Here is an 18,063-nt window from a genome sequence, read left to right on the forward strand (position 1 = left end):
GTGCTTTTATAAACCATGGTTAATAAGTAATATATTACTCAAGCAGGGATTAAAAAAAAAGTTGTTTTATGCTAAAATGCAGGACATTGGTACAATATTGTAAAAATAACAAAACTACAGTAACCATTGTATTTATTTTGCAACAGTATCCATGTCACATAAACCTTGAATGGTGGTCTTTTCTATAAAGACAATTCCTCTTAGACAGGTTATGCCTCTCCCATTGGGTTTTCAATGAAGAAGAATCTCCACTGTGTACCATGAAATTCTAAGATTTTAATAGTCTCATGACGTAAAGTCATGATTTTATTAAGGACACGGAGGCTCCCATTATTTCAATCACCTCGGGGGCACGAAACAAGTCTATTTCCATCGGACCCCATAGGCGCTGAAGCTTGACAAAGACGGATGGGTGAAGACGCCAATCTCCGGAATCTTTGAGGAAGCGCGAATTCCAATCCGCCGTGAAGTTGGAAAGACCTGGAATGTGTACCGTGGTAACGGAAATTCCATGAAGACGACAGTACCTCCAGAAGTCCTTTGCGAGACATGCCAACATTTTGGATTTCGTGCCCCCGAGGTGGTTGATATAATTGGAGTCTCCGTGTCCTTAATAAAATCTACAGAAGTGGCTGACACTAATTTCTTGGCTGTGCCAACTCCATCACATCCTCCCTTATTTGACCTACAATACATCACTGACATTACATTTGCTAAAAGCTGCCAAGGCCACAATTGCTATGTAGTGGTGATCCCCACTCAGTGTTTGGCAAAAAAAAAATTGGTCCCTAATAAAGCAGCCCATAGGCTGCCTTGCCCCCATTTACCTCTCAAGAATACACGACCTTGGCACCTGTACATTGCTACCCTGTTCCTGCCTGATTTGATCTAATTTGGCTTCCATTACTGGACTTTGCTACCCGACTGCTTCTTTTTATTTTCACTTCCTGACTATGAATCTGTACATGACCATGCACTGCCTGACTCAGCTATTACTACTTTTCCTGGTACTGCCTTTTTTTCTTGACTTGTGCTTTTGGATTGAGATTGGGTCACTTCAGTTACTTCTATTCTAAGTGCACTGGCCTCCTAAAATCCCTGTCTTTTGGGGTTCTAGAGTTGCCCTACCTGTGCAGAGTTACCACACAGCTCAGTCATCAGCTCCTTTACCAGCAACATCCGACCTTCTGTTCTGCCTGTTACGGTGTTTCTGGGCTTGCTCTGTATTTGCCTCTTACTCAGCCTACTGCAAGTAGTTAACGCTACTTGGCAACTTATCAGTCAGCCTGAAATGGAGCGGTCAACCTGCCTATGGTTCCAAAGCCGCCTCTATACTTGTCCAGGTATGGACCTAAAAACTGTGCAGAGAAGAGGAGTAAAATAATCTTGTTTTGGCAGAAATGTAAGCTGAATCCATTCCCAGGCTTCCACTGTGGTCAAAATATGGAATTACAACTGGAATAAAAAGATACATAATAGTAGCCCATATTCTTTAAGCCAGAGCAGACCATTGCCGCTGATTTTTACTAATAGTAATAGTAATAAGTATAACTTGTTAAGCCAGGGCTCGACCAACTATATGTTTAAAGGAAACTTTCATAGTTGTTTTATTACTAGATTAAAATAGGCTTTCAAAATACTGTTAATAGTTCTAATCTTTGCAAAATGTAATATTTCGGGTATCTGCATACTAGGCATTTGTATGTGATCTAGGGAAATATATAAACAATATCACGGTTCATTGTTAATCACGCAATCAGACTAAATCTCACTAAAGAATTTCTATAAGCACTGCCACAAAACATCAGCTCAGTGTGGTGATTGTGGAGAAAAAGTCACCTGAAATATCACATGACTGACAACAAAGGCTGCCTCCAGGTCTGCAAATAAAGGAAGTTTACTGGAACTAAAGCAGATAAAACCAGGTTTTTGTTAATACTAACCCATCATACTGTATATAAACTGAAAAAAAGTCCATAGGGGTTCCCCTTTAACCTAGGAGGCTGTATTATTAAGCAGATGCCTACATGGGAGATATACCTCAAACAGTGTGATGGGTCAACACTGTGGTCAGCATTTTGGCACGAAAGTTCCATGTACATAAGAGACCTGAATGTGCATATCTGATTTAATAAATAAATATTTTAATTGTGCACTGTAAAGCTTTTATTTTTTAATTATTCCACATTTATAAACCAACATCATTAGAATGTTCCAAAGGACAGAACATTTAGGAGTGGCAGATGCATTTGCAAACTATGCAAAAACGTATTTCCCAATATTTTGTTGGCATGAATATAATCGACCTGGCGTCTGTGACATCAAAAAAGTCTGCTTTTTCTGCTCCGCTGGGAATCACATTGGCCAGTGGTCCATTGCATTAAGATGGCACTGTTGCTGAGCCAGCGCTAGAGCTGACTCGTTGGTAAGTATATCAAGAACAGCCCCGTAGGGAAAGAATGGGACGGAGGGGCCCCATGAATGAAGTGCCGGACAAGGTACCTCGTTGAATGCCTGGTTTTAAGGGTTAAGGGATGACTAGGCAAAATTTTGGCACTTAAGGTATTAATGGTTTGAGGCATGTGCAAGACCGGAGGGGAGGGGGTAATTGCCCTCCCTGAGGGGTATATATTAAGGGGGGCTTATGCTATAGGGGCAATCATTTTAAAGAATATTTTCCCGCCCATCCCTCCCCTATTTTTGCAGTTGTCGGGGGCTCAGGTTTTAAGCTGGTACAGTGCAGGGGTTAACCATCTATAAGAATGGTTACTTGTGGTGCACAGAGGTGTAAGTGCAGGACACTCCAGGGGCATCTGCCCCTGTGAATCGTATGGTCGTGTGACTGCCGCGCTGGGGGACGCCGGCAGTTCCAGCAGGGATCCAGGTGGATACGCCCATACCAGCAGGTTACTTCATGGTTATGATTGGTTATCATTGTTGTTTTTATTTTGACGGTAAATGCTTATATACTGTGTCAAAATATGTGTGGCTAATAAATGGTTATAAAACGTATAAATTATGTAAACATTTAATAAAGGTTGAGTGTCGCGGTGCTGTGTTATATGCGATCCGCACCGCGGACAAAAAGAAAATCCATAGTTGACGATTAATAAAGTTTTGAAATAAAGAATTGTCTCTTGTCTTATTTAGAAAGGGGGGGGGCAGGAAACTGGACGCTACTTCATTCATGTGCAAGGAGGTCTGTTCATATCTCTGATCATATATCCTGTACAAAAATAGCTGTGGGCAGGCAAAGGTGTAAACACATATGGGGGATGAATGGGGATTCTGCAGATGCAAGGGGGTGGGGGACATCCTGAAATTTAAACTCAATAAATTCAGTCTTACTCTACTTGTGATTAAACCTTTTCCCAGCTGTAATACACAATAATCCTTCCAAAATCTCAGTAAGAACGGTGAGTTGGAAGTAGGCTTTTCTTCTGTTAATTATATGCATTTGATGATTTGGTGAAAATGTTAAAGTGCGTTCTGAATTATGTAAGATATAGCGGTCATTTATATTCTGATATTTTAAAAGCTGAAAGACTACACCAAGCAACAGTAAGACAGCTGAAACTGCTATAGACTGATTATAACTTCATTCCAGTAACAAATAATCAAAGTCAGATTAGTGGGCTTTATCTCAATTATCAATATGAAAGGCAAAAGGGAATTTGAAAGGAGATACATTAAAATTTTAATAGGAAACATTTGATTTACTGACAACGTATAACATTTTCAACCATTTGTGTAAAGCCATATCAGGAAAAGTATATATATTTTAGCAATCAAGAGCATTGCTTTTGAAGAGACGACTTTGCCCTTCTTTCAGCTGAAAACTGTCATGGTTGACTATTAATGACATATATAGTGAAGTCATAGAAGCAACTTGATTGCAGTATCAACCACATAGCCCATCTACTACCTGCGGTAAAGACTAAGATCTTAATCAATCTTGTCTTAGATCCAGGATAGCTTGATTCCTATTCCATGCATGTTTAATTCACTCACTGTATTCACTAGACTTGTGCATTCGGATTCGGGCGAACATGAAAACGAACACGAACATACGAACATGGCCGCAAAACGTAGACAAAGACGAAAACACACAATACGAAGAATCTTCGTGTTTGTCTTGGTCTACTAATCTCCCTGGTCCCTTCCCCATCTAGACAGGGGTTAAAGGGTCGTGCGAACGACTCTATTGGTCGGCTGCAGGGGCCTCCTCTGGCACCAACCAATTGGTTGATGCCAGAGGAGGCCCCTGCAGGCGACCTATAGGCTCACTCGCACTGCCTTTTTAACTCCTGATGGCAAACCTACGGATTTCTGCTCCCGTTAACCCCTGCGATGGTGCGTAGATAATTGGTTGATACCAGAGGAGGCCCCTGCTGACCACCAATAGAGTCGCTCGTACAGACTTTTAAAATCCTGGTGCTGCAACTTGGTCCGCTCCAACAGTCCGTAAGAACGACCAATAAAGTCGCTTGTACGGCCCTTTAACACAAAGGATGTACACGAATATTCACACAGGAACGGGCGAATATTCTCGGAATACGAAGATTTTTTCCCCCACGGCGCCGAAGTCTAGTATTCACCTCAACTACTACCATTTTGTATTAGTTTTCACATATTTTCCTGAAGTAATTTGCAAGAAGAAAAAAAAGAAAAATTTCACAAATTTCACATCTTAAAATATCACATTTTACATTTTTTTTATATCATAAGTAAGTAAATATAAGATAAAGTATCAGTAAACCAGTATATATCAGTACGGAGAATCAATACAGAGTATAATATCACAGTGTATTATAGGACTATTTCCAGAAAATTCCATTCCGAGTGTAGCTATATTATTATAAAGCGAGCATGTAGCCATAACCTAATGTATGTGTTACAGCTCCATATTCTTGTGATAATCTAATATTAGTAAAATTTAGTGGCATATAGAAGCAGTAGCGTACCTAGCGGGGGGCGGGGGGGCCGTCCGCACCGGGTGCCGCTGATCAGTGGGGTGCCAACTTGCCGGCACCCCTCCACAGACGGACAGTAATGTCCGCCGCTGGAGGAGCAGGCTCGCAAGGGAGCAGTATCGGAGGTCTTTAACAGACCTCCGGCTCCCTTGAGTGATTTTAAGCCGGTTCCCTTGAACCGGCTTAAAATCACTCAAGGGAGCCGGAGGTCTGTTAAAGACCTCCGATACCGCTCCCTTGCGATCCACGCGGCAACTGCTGCTGTGCGCCGGGGTTTGTTGTCAGATCCCGGCGCACAACACTGAAGCCGCGCCCACCGCCGTCCGTGCCCTCTGACCCGGAAGAAGACAGAAGAAGAGGAGCGAAGAAGACAGAAGAAGAGGAGCGAAGAGGAAGATAAGGAGCTGACTGCTGTAAGAAGAAAAGAGGAAAGGTAGGAAATCATTCAGTGAGAGTGGATTGGTATGTGTGGAATCTGTGGATTGGTAAATGTGGATTGGTAAGTGTGGAATCTGTGGATTGGTATGTGTGGAATCTGTGGATTGGTAAATGTGGAATCTGTGGATTGGTATATGTGGATTGGTATGTGTGGAATGTGTGGATTGGTATGTGTGGAATGTGTGGATTGGTATGTGTGGAATGTGTGGATTGGTAAATGTGTGAGAGTGATGGGTGTTATGCTGTACCATTTCCAAAGTCTTTTTCATTATATAATTATGCTCTAAAGTACATCAAAACTCCCATCACTCTATACTGTTCCATACAGTGGCAGAGCTGGGAGACAGAGGCCTTGCACCCCCACCGCAGGACTCCTGAAAGGTAAGTGAACTTCAAAGGGGGGAGAGGGTAGATAGTTGGCGGGGTAGATAGGGAGAAGGGAGTGAGACGGGGGGATAGGGCAGAAGGGGGTGAGAATGGGTAGATAGGGAGAAAGGAGGGTAGCAAGAATATTGAAATAAAGAGTCAGAATAAGAGAGCGAAAATGAATGGATTAATGTGTGGATGAATTGTTTGAATGAGTGAGAGAATTAATGAATTTGTGAGAATGCATCAATGAATATGTGTAAATAATTTGTGTGAAAGAATAAATGATTGTGTGAATGAATTGTGTGAATGAAAGTGAATTAGTGAGTGACTGTAAAAGTGTTTGTGTTAATCATAGGTGTATAGTTGATTTGTCAAAAAGGCAAAGATGGTATAAGCAGGGTGTTTATGGGACAAAGGGACAAAAATGGCACAGGCAGGGTGTTTATGGGACAAAGATGGCACAGGTAGCGTGTTCATGGGACAAAGATGGCACAGGTAGCGTGTTCATGGGACAAAGATGGCGTACACTCGGCTGTTTGGGAACAATGCTGACTCATGCTGGGCTGTTTGGGGGCAAAGATGGCACTTCCTATGTGTGTGTAATTTGGGTGCTGGTCAGGTTCTATGTGGGCAATGTGGACGCTGTTTTTTTGGAGTTATTAAAGAAAGCACTATTATATGTCCAGTAAATGGTATTTAAACGTATTTATTTTACTTATAAGTTATTAATTTATTTTTTCAGATTTCTTGTTGTTTACAGTTGACATACAGTTTACAAATTGGTGCAATAAATATTCTTAACATAATTTTGTAGATGTCTTTACATTTGGTGGGGGGGGGTGCCACTTACAGGATCCGCCCCGGGTGCCAAATACTCTAGGTACGCCCCTGTATAGAAGGATTCACCATTTTACGGCTGTCGCCAATTTCATCGCTGATATGTGTATTGTTAACTTCTTCACGGGGACAAGATATGCTCCTCAAAAGGGGTCTGCTACTTCTGATAGGAGGCTGTTCTATTTATTAACCACCCTCTATGTAAAGTAAGACCTCCCTACAGTACATCTAAACCTTTGACCCTCTAGTTTTAGATTATGACCTCTTTTACTAACGTTTCTCCTCGTTGGAGGCAATGGAAGTAGGAACTGGCAGAAAAGTTGTGGTTTGTACTAGACTTGTCCATTTATATGCGGGAGAACGTGAAAACGAACACAAATGGTTCTTTTTCGTTGTTCAAACCGAATAAAGTAATATGGAGGCAGGTAAACGTACATAAAGACGAAGAAGCAACAAAGAATCTTTGTGTTCGTCTTCGTTTATATCTCCTACCTAATCTCCCTGGTCCCTTCCCCCCCCATACAAGTCACTGAGCTCCCCTGGTATCAACCACTTAGCGGAGGAACAGGGATTTTAGTCCCCCTGGCAATGCGCAGGGTAAGGTACAACTAGGAGCAACTTGGCCTGGGGAGGATAATGGCTTTGGCGTCATGAGTTAAAGGTCCATAAGAGCGACTCTATAGGTCGCCACCAGGGGGCTCGTCTGGCATCAACCAATGAAGAGCAGCTGACCAATAGAGTCGGGGTTACAGACTTTTAAAATCTGGGTGCCAAAGCTGCTGCGTATTGTCACCGTGTTAACCCCGTATTAACCCCTGCAAAAAAAACCTGGCAAAAACAAAGAAAAAACGAACACGAAGAACATATACAAATATTCGCCCAAAAAGAAGACAAACACAAAGACAAGCATGGCACCATAGGGTAGAGGCCTAACAGGCATTTCCCTGGCGTACCCAAAAGCCAGTCCAGACCTGGTCCTACATAATTCATTGTTCAATCCGTAAGGTGGCTTTTAATAAATCTCACTGCTTTATATGAAAAAAAAAAGCACTGAATATGGTTTCTGCAGAACCATCTAAGCTATTCCTGGGGCGTAAGCTCACTGGGGTGGGTCCAATGAGATGAAACTGCAACTCATGACAACTGTCTTTTTTAAGTGAATATATCCCAAAACTGACCTTAAAACTCCCACTAAAGTGAATAAATCCCTATCTGAGAGGCGAGGACATTTCCGAAAAATGTATGGAAATGTTTGAATTTGTGCATTGAAAGATTTAAGTCTATAATTTGTAAACAAAGTTCTGTTGATCATTTCTAGGAGTCAAACAAACAAACAAAAGATACAATCTATGTTACATAATTTTATAACTGAAGTCATTTATGCCAGAACATCTTATCAAAGAACAATAAATGAGAACGCGATATTTATTATTATTAACGAGAAACCAAGCATTTTAACCAACGCTTATATCTTTCAAAGTCAACAAGCACACCTTCACAGGCAAGCATTGATTTGATTGAAATATTAAATATTATCTACTTTTAATAAGGCTGTTCTGAAAAGTAGCACGGTAAGAATCGTACGGGGTAATCAAATTGTTCAGTAGGCAACATATTAAGTTGTCGGCAAAAAGGGCCTAAAACTAGCTGGTGGCTGATAACAAAATCTAGGTAATAAATCATTGCAGAAGTCATTGGCGGCAGACCACTAACGCTCCATATGACCCGGGTGACCACTGCTGGGGCTACCAAAATGGGAATGTGGAAAGTGAATTCAAAGATACAGATTTAAAGATGATTATAAAGGAGTCCCAATTACTGCATTCCAACACGGTATAATTAAATGAAAAATATGTTTTTTTCCCTCCACGTTACTTGGGCATATGGGCCGGCCGCAGGCTTGTACCCGGCTGGTGAGAGGACAGTAGCCCCAGAGAACAAGGTAGTGTCTTTATGTGCAATGACTGACAGTAACTGTAGGTCAGTTTAGAAGTGACCAAGTTTGTTTTTCCTCCCCTGTGTTGTATGGTAATAGTATGCTGGGGCCCATATTATATTTGTGCCATTAGTACTGAAATGAATGGTACGATGTTGACCAGGAGTAACGTGACGCTTGGGGACAGTCCTGTCCAACGTCACAAGAGATTGGCACATGGCAGGCTACACACGTGCTGTGTCGATTTTACACTGCGGCCGGGCCCTGGATCAGGCATGATATAATGCGATGGTGATGGTTAATGTGAATGGGGTGCAACACCGTGATGGAAGAGGCTGCAATAAACTGTTTTTTTTTTTGTTATTTTATGCAATGTTTTTTATGTTGGGTGCAGGGAAAGCATAAGAGCTGCAGTGCCGTGATCATCACGCTTGGCATCAAGCCCTGTCTAAAATGACGAATATTTCCCATTATATGAGTACATAGGGAGAGAATCTGGATAGGTTTGGGGCAGTTGGCACCTATGAGTGTATAAACACATAATAAAATTGGGGTTCGGGTTTTTAATACTTGATTAGCATGTACTGGAAATAATGCGGGAAAATACATGTTCTTAAACGGGATATTTTTTGGCAATTATATCATCTCATTTGATGTACCATATGCCTTAACTTTACACACAACATATGTGTCTCGAAGTAAAGCGCTCAAAGAGTTAACACAGGCTTAATGTGTTTACGGGCGTGCCGTGGCTCGTTATATACCGTCACCCTATGGCGCATCGCTTTACTGCCGCTGTAAATACTGCGGTGAGGTAGCTTTGGCTCTGGTTATATCACTCCATGTACTTCCAATACGACATGCGAGTATGTGATGGAGCGTGCGGACTGGGGGCGGGGAGGAGTTTGGGAGGCGGCTCTTCTCGCTCCCTCCCCCCGTCCCGGCTGCGGTCGCAGTGCGGAGCTGTTTTCCAGGCCTGGGCAGTAGCGTTTTGTAGCGACATGTCTGACAAAGATCTACCGGGCATTGTGTCTTCGGACACCGTATACGAGAGCCAGGAGAGGCCGAAGCTCCAGCGATGTGTGCCGGCCGGGGTCACTGTGGAGCCGGTTCTTTTCATGTCTATGTTTGCTATGGCGCTGCAGGGTCCGCTCGTTACCCAATACATATGGGAGCAGATGAGCGCTGACGTCGGCTTCAACGGCACAAAGAAACAGGGCTGTGACCCCCTTAATAACACCATCGACCCACTGCAGCAGGTGAGTCTGAGACATGAAGGCAGACAGCCGGAAATCACAGCTGACAGCGGCTGAAGCCTATAAACAGGAAACCACATTGTGTACACATCCACAAAGAGCCTGGGGTACCGGCCGGCACTGAGGGCACCGTGTACATAGAGCCCTGGGGGGTACTGTCCCTGAGGGCACCGTGTATGGCAGGGTCTGGCAGGGCACCGACGCTGAGGGCACTGTATGGCAGGGGCTGGTGGGGCACCATCGCTGAGGGCACCGTGTACATAGAGCTTCGGGGGGTACTGTCGCCGAGGGCACTGTGTACGTAGAGCTTTAGGGGGCACCATGTATGGCAGGGGGCGGCGGTGCACTGTTGCTGAAGGCACCGTGTATGGCAGGGGCTGCTGGGGCACTGACGCCGAGGGCACCGTGTATGGCAGGGGCTGCTGGGGCACTGACGCCGAGGGCACCGTGTATGGCAGGGGCCGGCAAGGCACCGACGCTGAGGGCACCGTGTACGTAGAGCTTCGGGGGGCACCGTCGCCGAGGGCACCATATATGGCAGATCCCACAGGGGTCCAGCTATTGAAGGCTACGTGCAGAATAATAGCCCCCAGGATTATGTATAATCTAGAAGCGAGTAACTCGGATGTCATATTGTGGTCTGACTTTAAACGGATTTGTTTGGAGGGTAGCTTTTTTTAATCGAAAATATCAACCTTTTTTTTTTTTTGGATGTTGAATTACCGCCGTATTAAGTACCTGCGTCTGTTAAATCAGCCGGTTTCATAAACATCACTACGGAATGAGCAGAACAAAAGGCGATATTCTGTTTAGAAGAAGTAAAAGCAGCCGGTCCGGCCGGTTTCTGGGATGCCGGCGCGTTGAGGCTGTTACCCGCTCGTAGTCTAGCATTTTGTATGCATTTGCTTCTAAGCTAACGTGCGTCTCACAGGCGGCTCTATGTCCTTCTCTACAGAAACATTCATTTATTAAAAAGTCTGTGTTTTGTTTTTTTTATGCTTTGACTCCCGCAGTCCCGGTGCTTTGAATATGCAGGTTTAGGTTTCTGGAACATGGATCGTTCCTGTGAAATGTTTAGGAATTCTTGGAGTTGGCCGGGCTCCGTGTAGACATGGAAAAAGCAGAGGCCCTCGTCATTCAAAAAGGGCATTGGCCCAAAGCCACGGGGAAGCCCGAACGTGAAGCAAGAAACGCGTTCCGGTAGCGGAGCGTCGGGGGATTTCCTTTGCAGGTGTGAAGATTGAGGTGTTTTGGAGGAATAGACGCTCTCCATGGCCTTCAACGCTGTCCTCGAGGGCCTTATTTATGGGCTAATGACCTCTTTTGCTTTATTCCAGGGCTGTGCAACTCCAGACCTCAAGGGCCCCAAACAGGCGCAGAATTCCGTGTATCCTTTCCTGGAAACAAGTATTCTGGTTTAGAATTGGGATGCCTGTTTGCAGCACCTGAGGACTGGAGTGAAGCGCCCCCACTTTAAGCTGTCGTAACGTCTATCTGCGAATCGAGCACCTAGAATAAGAGGGGTAGTAGAAGTATTATTAAATTCATCCACATCTACCAGACAAGCCAGGAGGCTTGTTTTTTCCCCCCAGAAATCCCATGGTCACCCTTTGCCTCTATCCACTTTATACATGTATCCTTGTTGACCCTATTTGCATGCACCTACCCAGAATCCCTTGTGGTTGTGGTCTGGGGAACAAAAAAGCCTTCTGGCTTGTCTGGTGTCTGTAGATGAGTGTTTAATAATACTTCTACTACCCCCTTAATTTTAGGTGGAAGGGTTTCATCACCTTTACCCACCGTAACTAAAATACGAGATGACCGGTCCCGTCCCGTGGGCCTGGCCTGAACTTCTGAATGTACGGCGTTTGTGTAAAGACATTTTCCGTGCGTGCTTAACGTTTGTGTCTGCAGGTAATGCGTTTATGGGGAATTGATGTGAGCTCGTTCTTCTCTGACACCTTAATGAGTCATGAAATTGCTGTTATAAACCGGAGGTGTTTGTAAGCAACACAAATTAGTCCGTGGCTCTGCTTGTTCATCGGCCTCTCCGCCAATTGGAAATACTTTATATAATAAAATTTGGAGCGAGGGGGTGGAGAGGGTTTGGTTTCTTTGCATTTTCTTTGTTGGTGAAGTAGTGACTAGCAGAGAAGTAAAAAAAGAAATTCATACCCCCTCTGTTGCTGGATAACGGTCTTTTATCATTAAGTGAAAGCTTGAAATTATTACAAAGTGCTAATTACAGATGAAAATCACTTATTCTCTGTAGGATTTCAAAGTGTTGCCTTAATGTGAGATGTTTGCCAGAAATTGTGTAGTGAAGTCTTTTTAACAATGTTTTATTCTACATATGAGTGCTTAGAAATGATTTAGATCTTGTTTAACCCCTTCATGGCCAGGGTTATCCACACCCTAGTTGGACTTTTGCCATTTTTATTAGATCAGTCATGATTGTTTTCAATGCCCCCACACGGATTGTATGTTTTCTAGACATATAGGGTTTGCTTTTTGTTGTATGGTCCACTATTTACCCCACATTCATTTATATAGCGCCAGCAGATTCTGTAGCACTGCAAATTATATATTTTATATAGTACTGAAGTAGGGAGTAATTGAGAAAAATGCTGTTTTTTGGTTTTTTTTTCTTCCACAGTATTGTTGGTGTTTTGTTAAACCAGAAGTGCTGGGGGCAGAGAAGGGTTTTTAGATTTTTCTTAAAAACAAAAAACGCTCTCAATCCATTCTTATATATTTTATTTTTTAAACCTTTTTCACTAGAGATTTGCTTAGGATCTTTGTTACTAGATAGTAAGCTCAATGATGTCATGACACGTTACTGGAGTGTGTTTGTTTGTATGTGTGTGTATATATATATATATATAATGTATATATTTAAGCTGCTTCTTTTAGGGCAAAGTCGTTGTGAAGGGGTTAAAACCAAAGATAAATTTAGGTTTACAAATATATTCTAATGCAAATAATCAGTAATGCAGCTTTTAGCTGATCAGGAGATTATTGCACTTCCTAGTCGTGACATGTTTTCTTTCTTCATCGTAGGAAGTGGAGACACTGACTTCTCACTGGAGTCTTTACATTAACTTGGGTGGCTTTCTGGTTGGGCTCTTCTCAGTGATGCTGCTTGGCCCTTGGAGTGACAGTGTGGGACGTCGCCCAGTCCTTATCCTTCCGGCTATCGGCCTGGCCCTGCAAGCTGCTGTCTACCTTGTGGTCATGTATCAGAAACTGCATGTTGGCTACTTCTTGCTTGGACGCATCATTAGTGGCATTACTGGCGACTTCAACATGATCCTCGCTGGCTGCTTTGCCTATATTTCAGATGTCAGTGACCGCCAGTCACGCACCTTCCGTGTGGCTATCCTGGAGGCATGTCTGGGCATTGCTGGGATGGTGGCTAGTATCATTGGGGGCCACTGGCGTAAGGCCCAAGGTTACACTAATCCATTCTGGCTTGTGTTTGCTGTCTATCTGTTCACAGCACTTTATGTGTATTTCTGCATCTGGGAGTCGGTTAAGGAAAGGAAGCCATCTAGACTTTTTTCTCCCCAGCACTACCGATCAGTGTTTCGACTCTACACGGTGGCTGGTGAAAACAAGCAACGTTGCAAGTTATGCCTGTACTCACTGGCTCTCTTGCTGGTAGTCACCGTGCATATGGGTGCCAAGGATCTTTTTGTGATCTATGAACTTAGTTCTCCCCTGTGCTGGGACTCTGACCTGATAGGCTACGGCTCTGCAGCGGAACACCTCACCTATCTCAGCAGCCTGGCCGGGCTGCGTCTCTTCCAGTTGTGTCTGGCAGATAGCTGGGTGGCAGAGATGGGCTTCCTGTCCAATATTTCAGGCCTAGTTGTTTTTTCACTGGCCTCAACCACTCAAGTGATGTTTACGGGTAATATTTAAAGTTCTGTTTGTTTGTTCTTTCATATTTTTTTTCTTTTCTGATGAAATGAAGTGATGTGCTTCCATACCTCTTACATAAACATGGTTACAAAGGACATGTACCAGAACAACTACTGTATGTAATAATAGCAGTAAAACCTACATTTTGGAGTTCCTGTCTCAGAAATATATGGGGATGAATTAAGGCCAACTACGTTTCCAGGGTTTGAAATTGACCGAAAACTGATCATGCTTTTAGGTGGGCTGACTGCCTCAAAGGAAATAATCTCCCCATTTGTAAAAGCAAATTAGATAAATTAGGACTAGTAGATCTGTCCAGACTGTTTGTGGAGGGTTTTAAATTACCGCCTAATAAAAAATAAATAAATAAAAAATTGCATTAAATAAGAAATGGACAGAAATGTTATCTCATGGTTATTTTTTTTTGTTTATTTCAGGATATGGTTTAAGGTTTTTTGCAATGGCCACAACTCCAGTAATCCGGTCCAAACTGTCTAAACTGGTGGATGAGGGAGAGCAAGGTAAGAGGCTGCTTGGCAAGAGACATTGGGGGGTAGACTTTCTATTAATCATTATTCTAAATTTCTGGTTTTAGGCATTATAAGGTTAGCAACTGTACACTTCTTAAACTTGTACCCCCATCAGAGTAACTAGCCCCCCCCCCCTTAGCTTTTAGGAAAACATACCTTCAACGTGGTCCTTATCCTGCTATGGGCATGAACTAAATGTATGGTTTACCGGAGATTTATGGATTCAGCTCTGTGACGTGATATATTAAAATGGGCTGATCCCGGTGCCCCTCTGCTGCAAGAAGATCTTGCCCAGCCTTGTATAGTACATAATCAAATCAGTGAGATTTCTTTACAGTACCCTTATGTACTGAATTATACGGGTCAAGCTCATCCGTTCTTGCTGGAGAAATTTGCCCAAGCTGTTAAGAGGGAAAATATTGGTGCCTGACATGGACAGATGGTTCACTGCCTGCAGAAAGACACATGCTTGGAAAATAGGCCCGTAAAAATATATCACTATAAAGCAATAAAAAAGCAAAAATACATAAACATAAAAATCCTGAAACAAATCTTTTTACCTAATTTCTGTGTTAAAAAAACAAACAAAAAAAAACTCTTATGGCAGACTATTTTGTTACACACTCTACCAGGTTTCATAAGGCTAGTCAAATATGACCTATGGGCCTTTGGTCTTTTCTGGTATGGTGGACTACATCTGTATAATCTTCATTGTGCAAATTGTGTTATTGTACCTTGGCAAAATGTTAAAAAATGGAAAGTGTTAGTGTATACATAATACAATACAGGCAAGTTAGTTAACCGATGAATAAAGGAGATTTTCATACCCGATTGTACTGAAAAGCTTACAAGATTATTATGGTTCACTTATTTTAATAAGCAGTGATATGATCAGACTGGGCCACAATAAAGTGACTCAAGATAAATGTATTGACATAGTCTGGCAAGATAAGATTTACAAACTTAGCCATATATACAGAGTTTTATTCCAGGAATTAATTGCTAATCAGTGTAGATGTTTGTGCAAACAGAGCTTTATTAAATGTAACAGATGTAAAAAATCTGTATTGGATCATATAAAGTATTGATAAACTGGTAAATTCTGTATACAATGCATTCTGATTTCCCTTTGCTTTTTGTTTTTGCTCATCAGGTACTTTATTTTCATCTGTGGCATGCGTGGAAGGTCTGTCATATTTGTTGGCCACAGGTGTGTTTAACTCCCTATATCCAGCCACGCTGCACTTTATGAAAGGATTCCCTTTCCTGTTTGGAGCTCTCGTTCTCCTGATCCCAGCTGGAATCATTGGGTAAGTAGCTCATATCTGTCATGTTTTTAGTATGAGTTAATCTTTTATGATACCCGTCTTAATACAAGAGTGTGTGAGTCCAAGGCTTCAGATAATGGTTTTTGGCCTTCATACAGTAGTCGGTTATTTTTAACTGATTAGTCCTGATATATCTTTGCAGTTTTAAAGGTGGTGTTTCACCTATTTCGCTGAATTTAATACCTTTATAATCATATACAGCATTAGAAACATCTATCCCAGTGTTGATGACAACTAAAACCCATCCCAGACACAGATTTTTGCACCTGATATGCTGTAGCCAAGGCAATTGGCTTAAATGTTGCTGTGATTACACAAAGGAAATAAAATAAGCTCAAATATTTTACTTACCATTAGAAAGTGTTACTATCACTTTGTCCAAGTAGAAGTACACTACACTGACCAGAGGTAAAGAGGAAAAAAAATGGTCTTTAGGAATACTAGTTAGCAAAAACAACAATGCCCAATATGTATTCAGCAACATCTCCTGAGTACAGTGATACCATCCATAGGTTTGAGTTTTCTAAAAGGCCACGTTTGAGAGGGTGTGCATTTTTTGAGGGGGAATTTTGGCATTTGGTTAGCCTGTGCCCCTGTCCTTTTTGGGACATATTTGAACCCGGGCAATTCGATTTACCCCATCAAAAAAAAAAAAAAAAAGACCCCATGGGCATTTCAAATGCAAGGATTTATGTGAAGCTATAGCCCATACATTATTTTTTTTTGTATGATTCCCCTGATGGTGACATCAGTGGGGAATTATTTTTACATGTTACCACCTTTTTTTATTATCCATATTGTGATTAGTAAGCTGGTAAGTAAAATCTTAGATCGCCTTCTAAACTCATGTCGTCAGCGGGATGTTTTTCCCTGGCGTGCTTGGAACGTTGATGGTCAACGGATTAAACCTAACTGAGCAGCAGAACTCAATGTTTAATACACAACTTTATTGAAGATATTTACACTTTTATTGCTGTGCTTCTCTGTTTACAAAATTAAATAATGTTGTCTCCTTCTTTTAGGCTAATTGAAGTTTTTGAGAAAAGGCCTACATACAGCCAGTTCTCAGAGATTTCATGAAAACACTGGGGCTCACAGCTTACAGTATGTACATAGTAAACCTTGGTGTATGAAAGTCTGTGCTTGTGCACTTAAATGAAGTTAAACCAGATATCAATACACTCTAAGCACTTCCAAATGGACTCTGCCAGAGGTTAGTGAAACTCGAATGATGTGGACCCCATTGTACTGCAAGACACCAAGCAAAATTTTGCATTGTTGAGATGAAGTCCTTGAGTCTTTTATTTTGCCCTTGCAAGGGAAATTTTTAGGCTGATCCTCTGGCCAACTTTACACACACGGACAAGCCATCTGAAAAATGAAGAGTACAATAATACTCTGCTGTTTAATTTCTGCAAGGTGTTTTCATCTGAAGAATAGTCTGAGATCATTAAAGGTTACAGAACTGCACATCTTTTCCCATGTTGGGGCAATAAAAGGCATCGACTTTAATAATTACAAGGTATCTGCAACGGTCTTCAATCCCGCGTTCACATCGACCCTGTGAGGACATTTGACATACAGAATCAAGGACTTGATTTTTCATTTGGACCCTCTAACTGCCTATGAAAATTATAGTTTAATCTATAGTTTTACCTACTTTAACATTTATAATATAGGGTATAGTCCCTAAAACCTTATTAAAGCCTCTACATTTTTTAAATTGGTTATGCTGAAACAACATATCCAAGCAGAAAACTTTTAATATTGTGCGAAGATTGCAGAGCCAGTTTATATAATATGAATGTGAGCCTACTTAATTCCGTTATATATTAGCACGGAGGACTTTGTATTAACGGGTTTAAAACACTGAGTACCAGGGTACAAACGTGCACAAGGTATTACCTCTGGCTCACTTAGCCCTCTAATTATAACCTACGGTAATTGTACTGTATGAAAGATGTGTTGCTGGCAACATCTTATTAAGTGTCATTCCAAGCTACCCACGTAGCTTCTTCAGCATTAAGCTATTTTTCTTTCATTTTGCTAAAAAAAAAAAACTAATGCTTACAGTGTGCCTTCTCTTTAGCAAAACATTCTTGTAGATTGCTTATGTCATCCTTAGTGCTCTACGCTACAGCGAATACCTTCTAGTGTCTGCCTATTTTTAATGTCATTTTGCTGAAAACCAAAAACACTCCAATGGATAGCAGCACTTTTTTTCATTTTTGCGCTTAGCAAGCATGGCCCACTGTCTCACATTCCTGCCCTATTTAGCCTTTCGGTGCTAGAGGGATGAACTTCCATATACTGCCCACCCTTCTGGAACTGAGAATTTAACCCCCCCCCCCCCCCCCAGGGCCAGTTTACAAAGAATGCCTGGGCTTCTACAAGTATTGCCTCCGTTTGGATGGCTCCTGCACTGGTTTGGCATTTTTACAACCTTTAGAGGACAGGGTTGTGAACAGAGAT

At 42.1% G+C, this 18,063-nt stretch overlaps 1 protein-coding gene across 1 annotated transcript; it reads left to right on the plus strand.

Moving 5' to 3' along the window:
• Positions 1–9,554: 9,554 nt before the first annotated feature.
• Positions 9,555–16,671, plus strand: SLC46A1 (solute carrier family 46 member 1). Its single transcript, XM_089494484.1, has 5 exons — positions 9,555–9,812; positions 12,870–13,722; positions 14,171–14,254; positions 15,417–15,573; positions 16,614–16,671. Exons 1-5 carry the CDS (start codon positions 9,555–9,557, stop codon positions 16,669–16,671), a joined length of 1,410 nt encoding a protein of 469 aa, XP_089350610.1.
• Positions 16,672–18,063: the final 1,392 nt, after the last annotated feature.

This window comes from Sceloporus occidentalis, unplaced genomic scaffold, assembly GCF_023333645.1.
Source record: "Sceloporus occidentalis isolate IW3139 unplaced genomic scaffold, rSceOcc1.0.p SCAF_72, whole genome shotgun sequence".
NCBI lineage: Eukaryota > Metazoa > Chordata > Lepidosauria > Squamata > Phrynosomatidae > Sceloporus > Sceloporus occidentalis.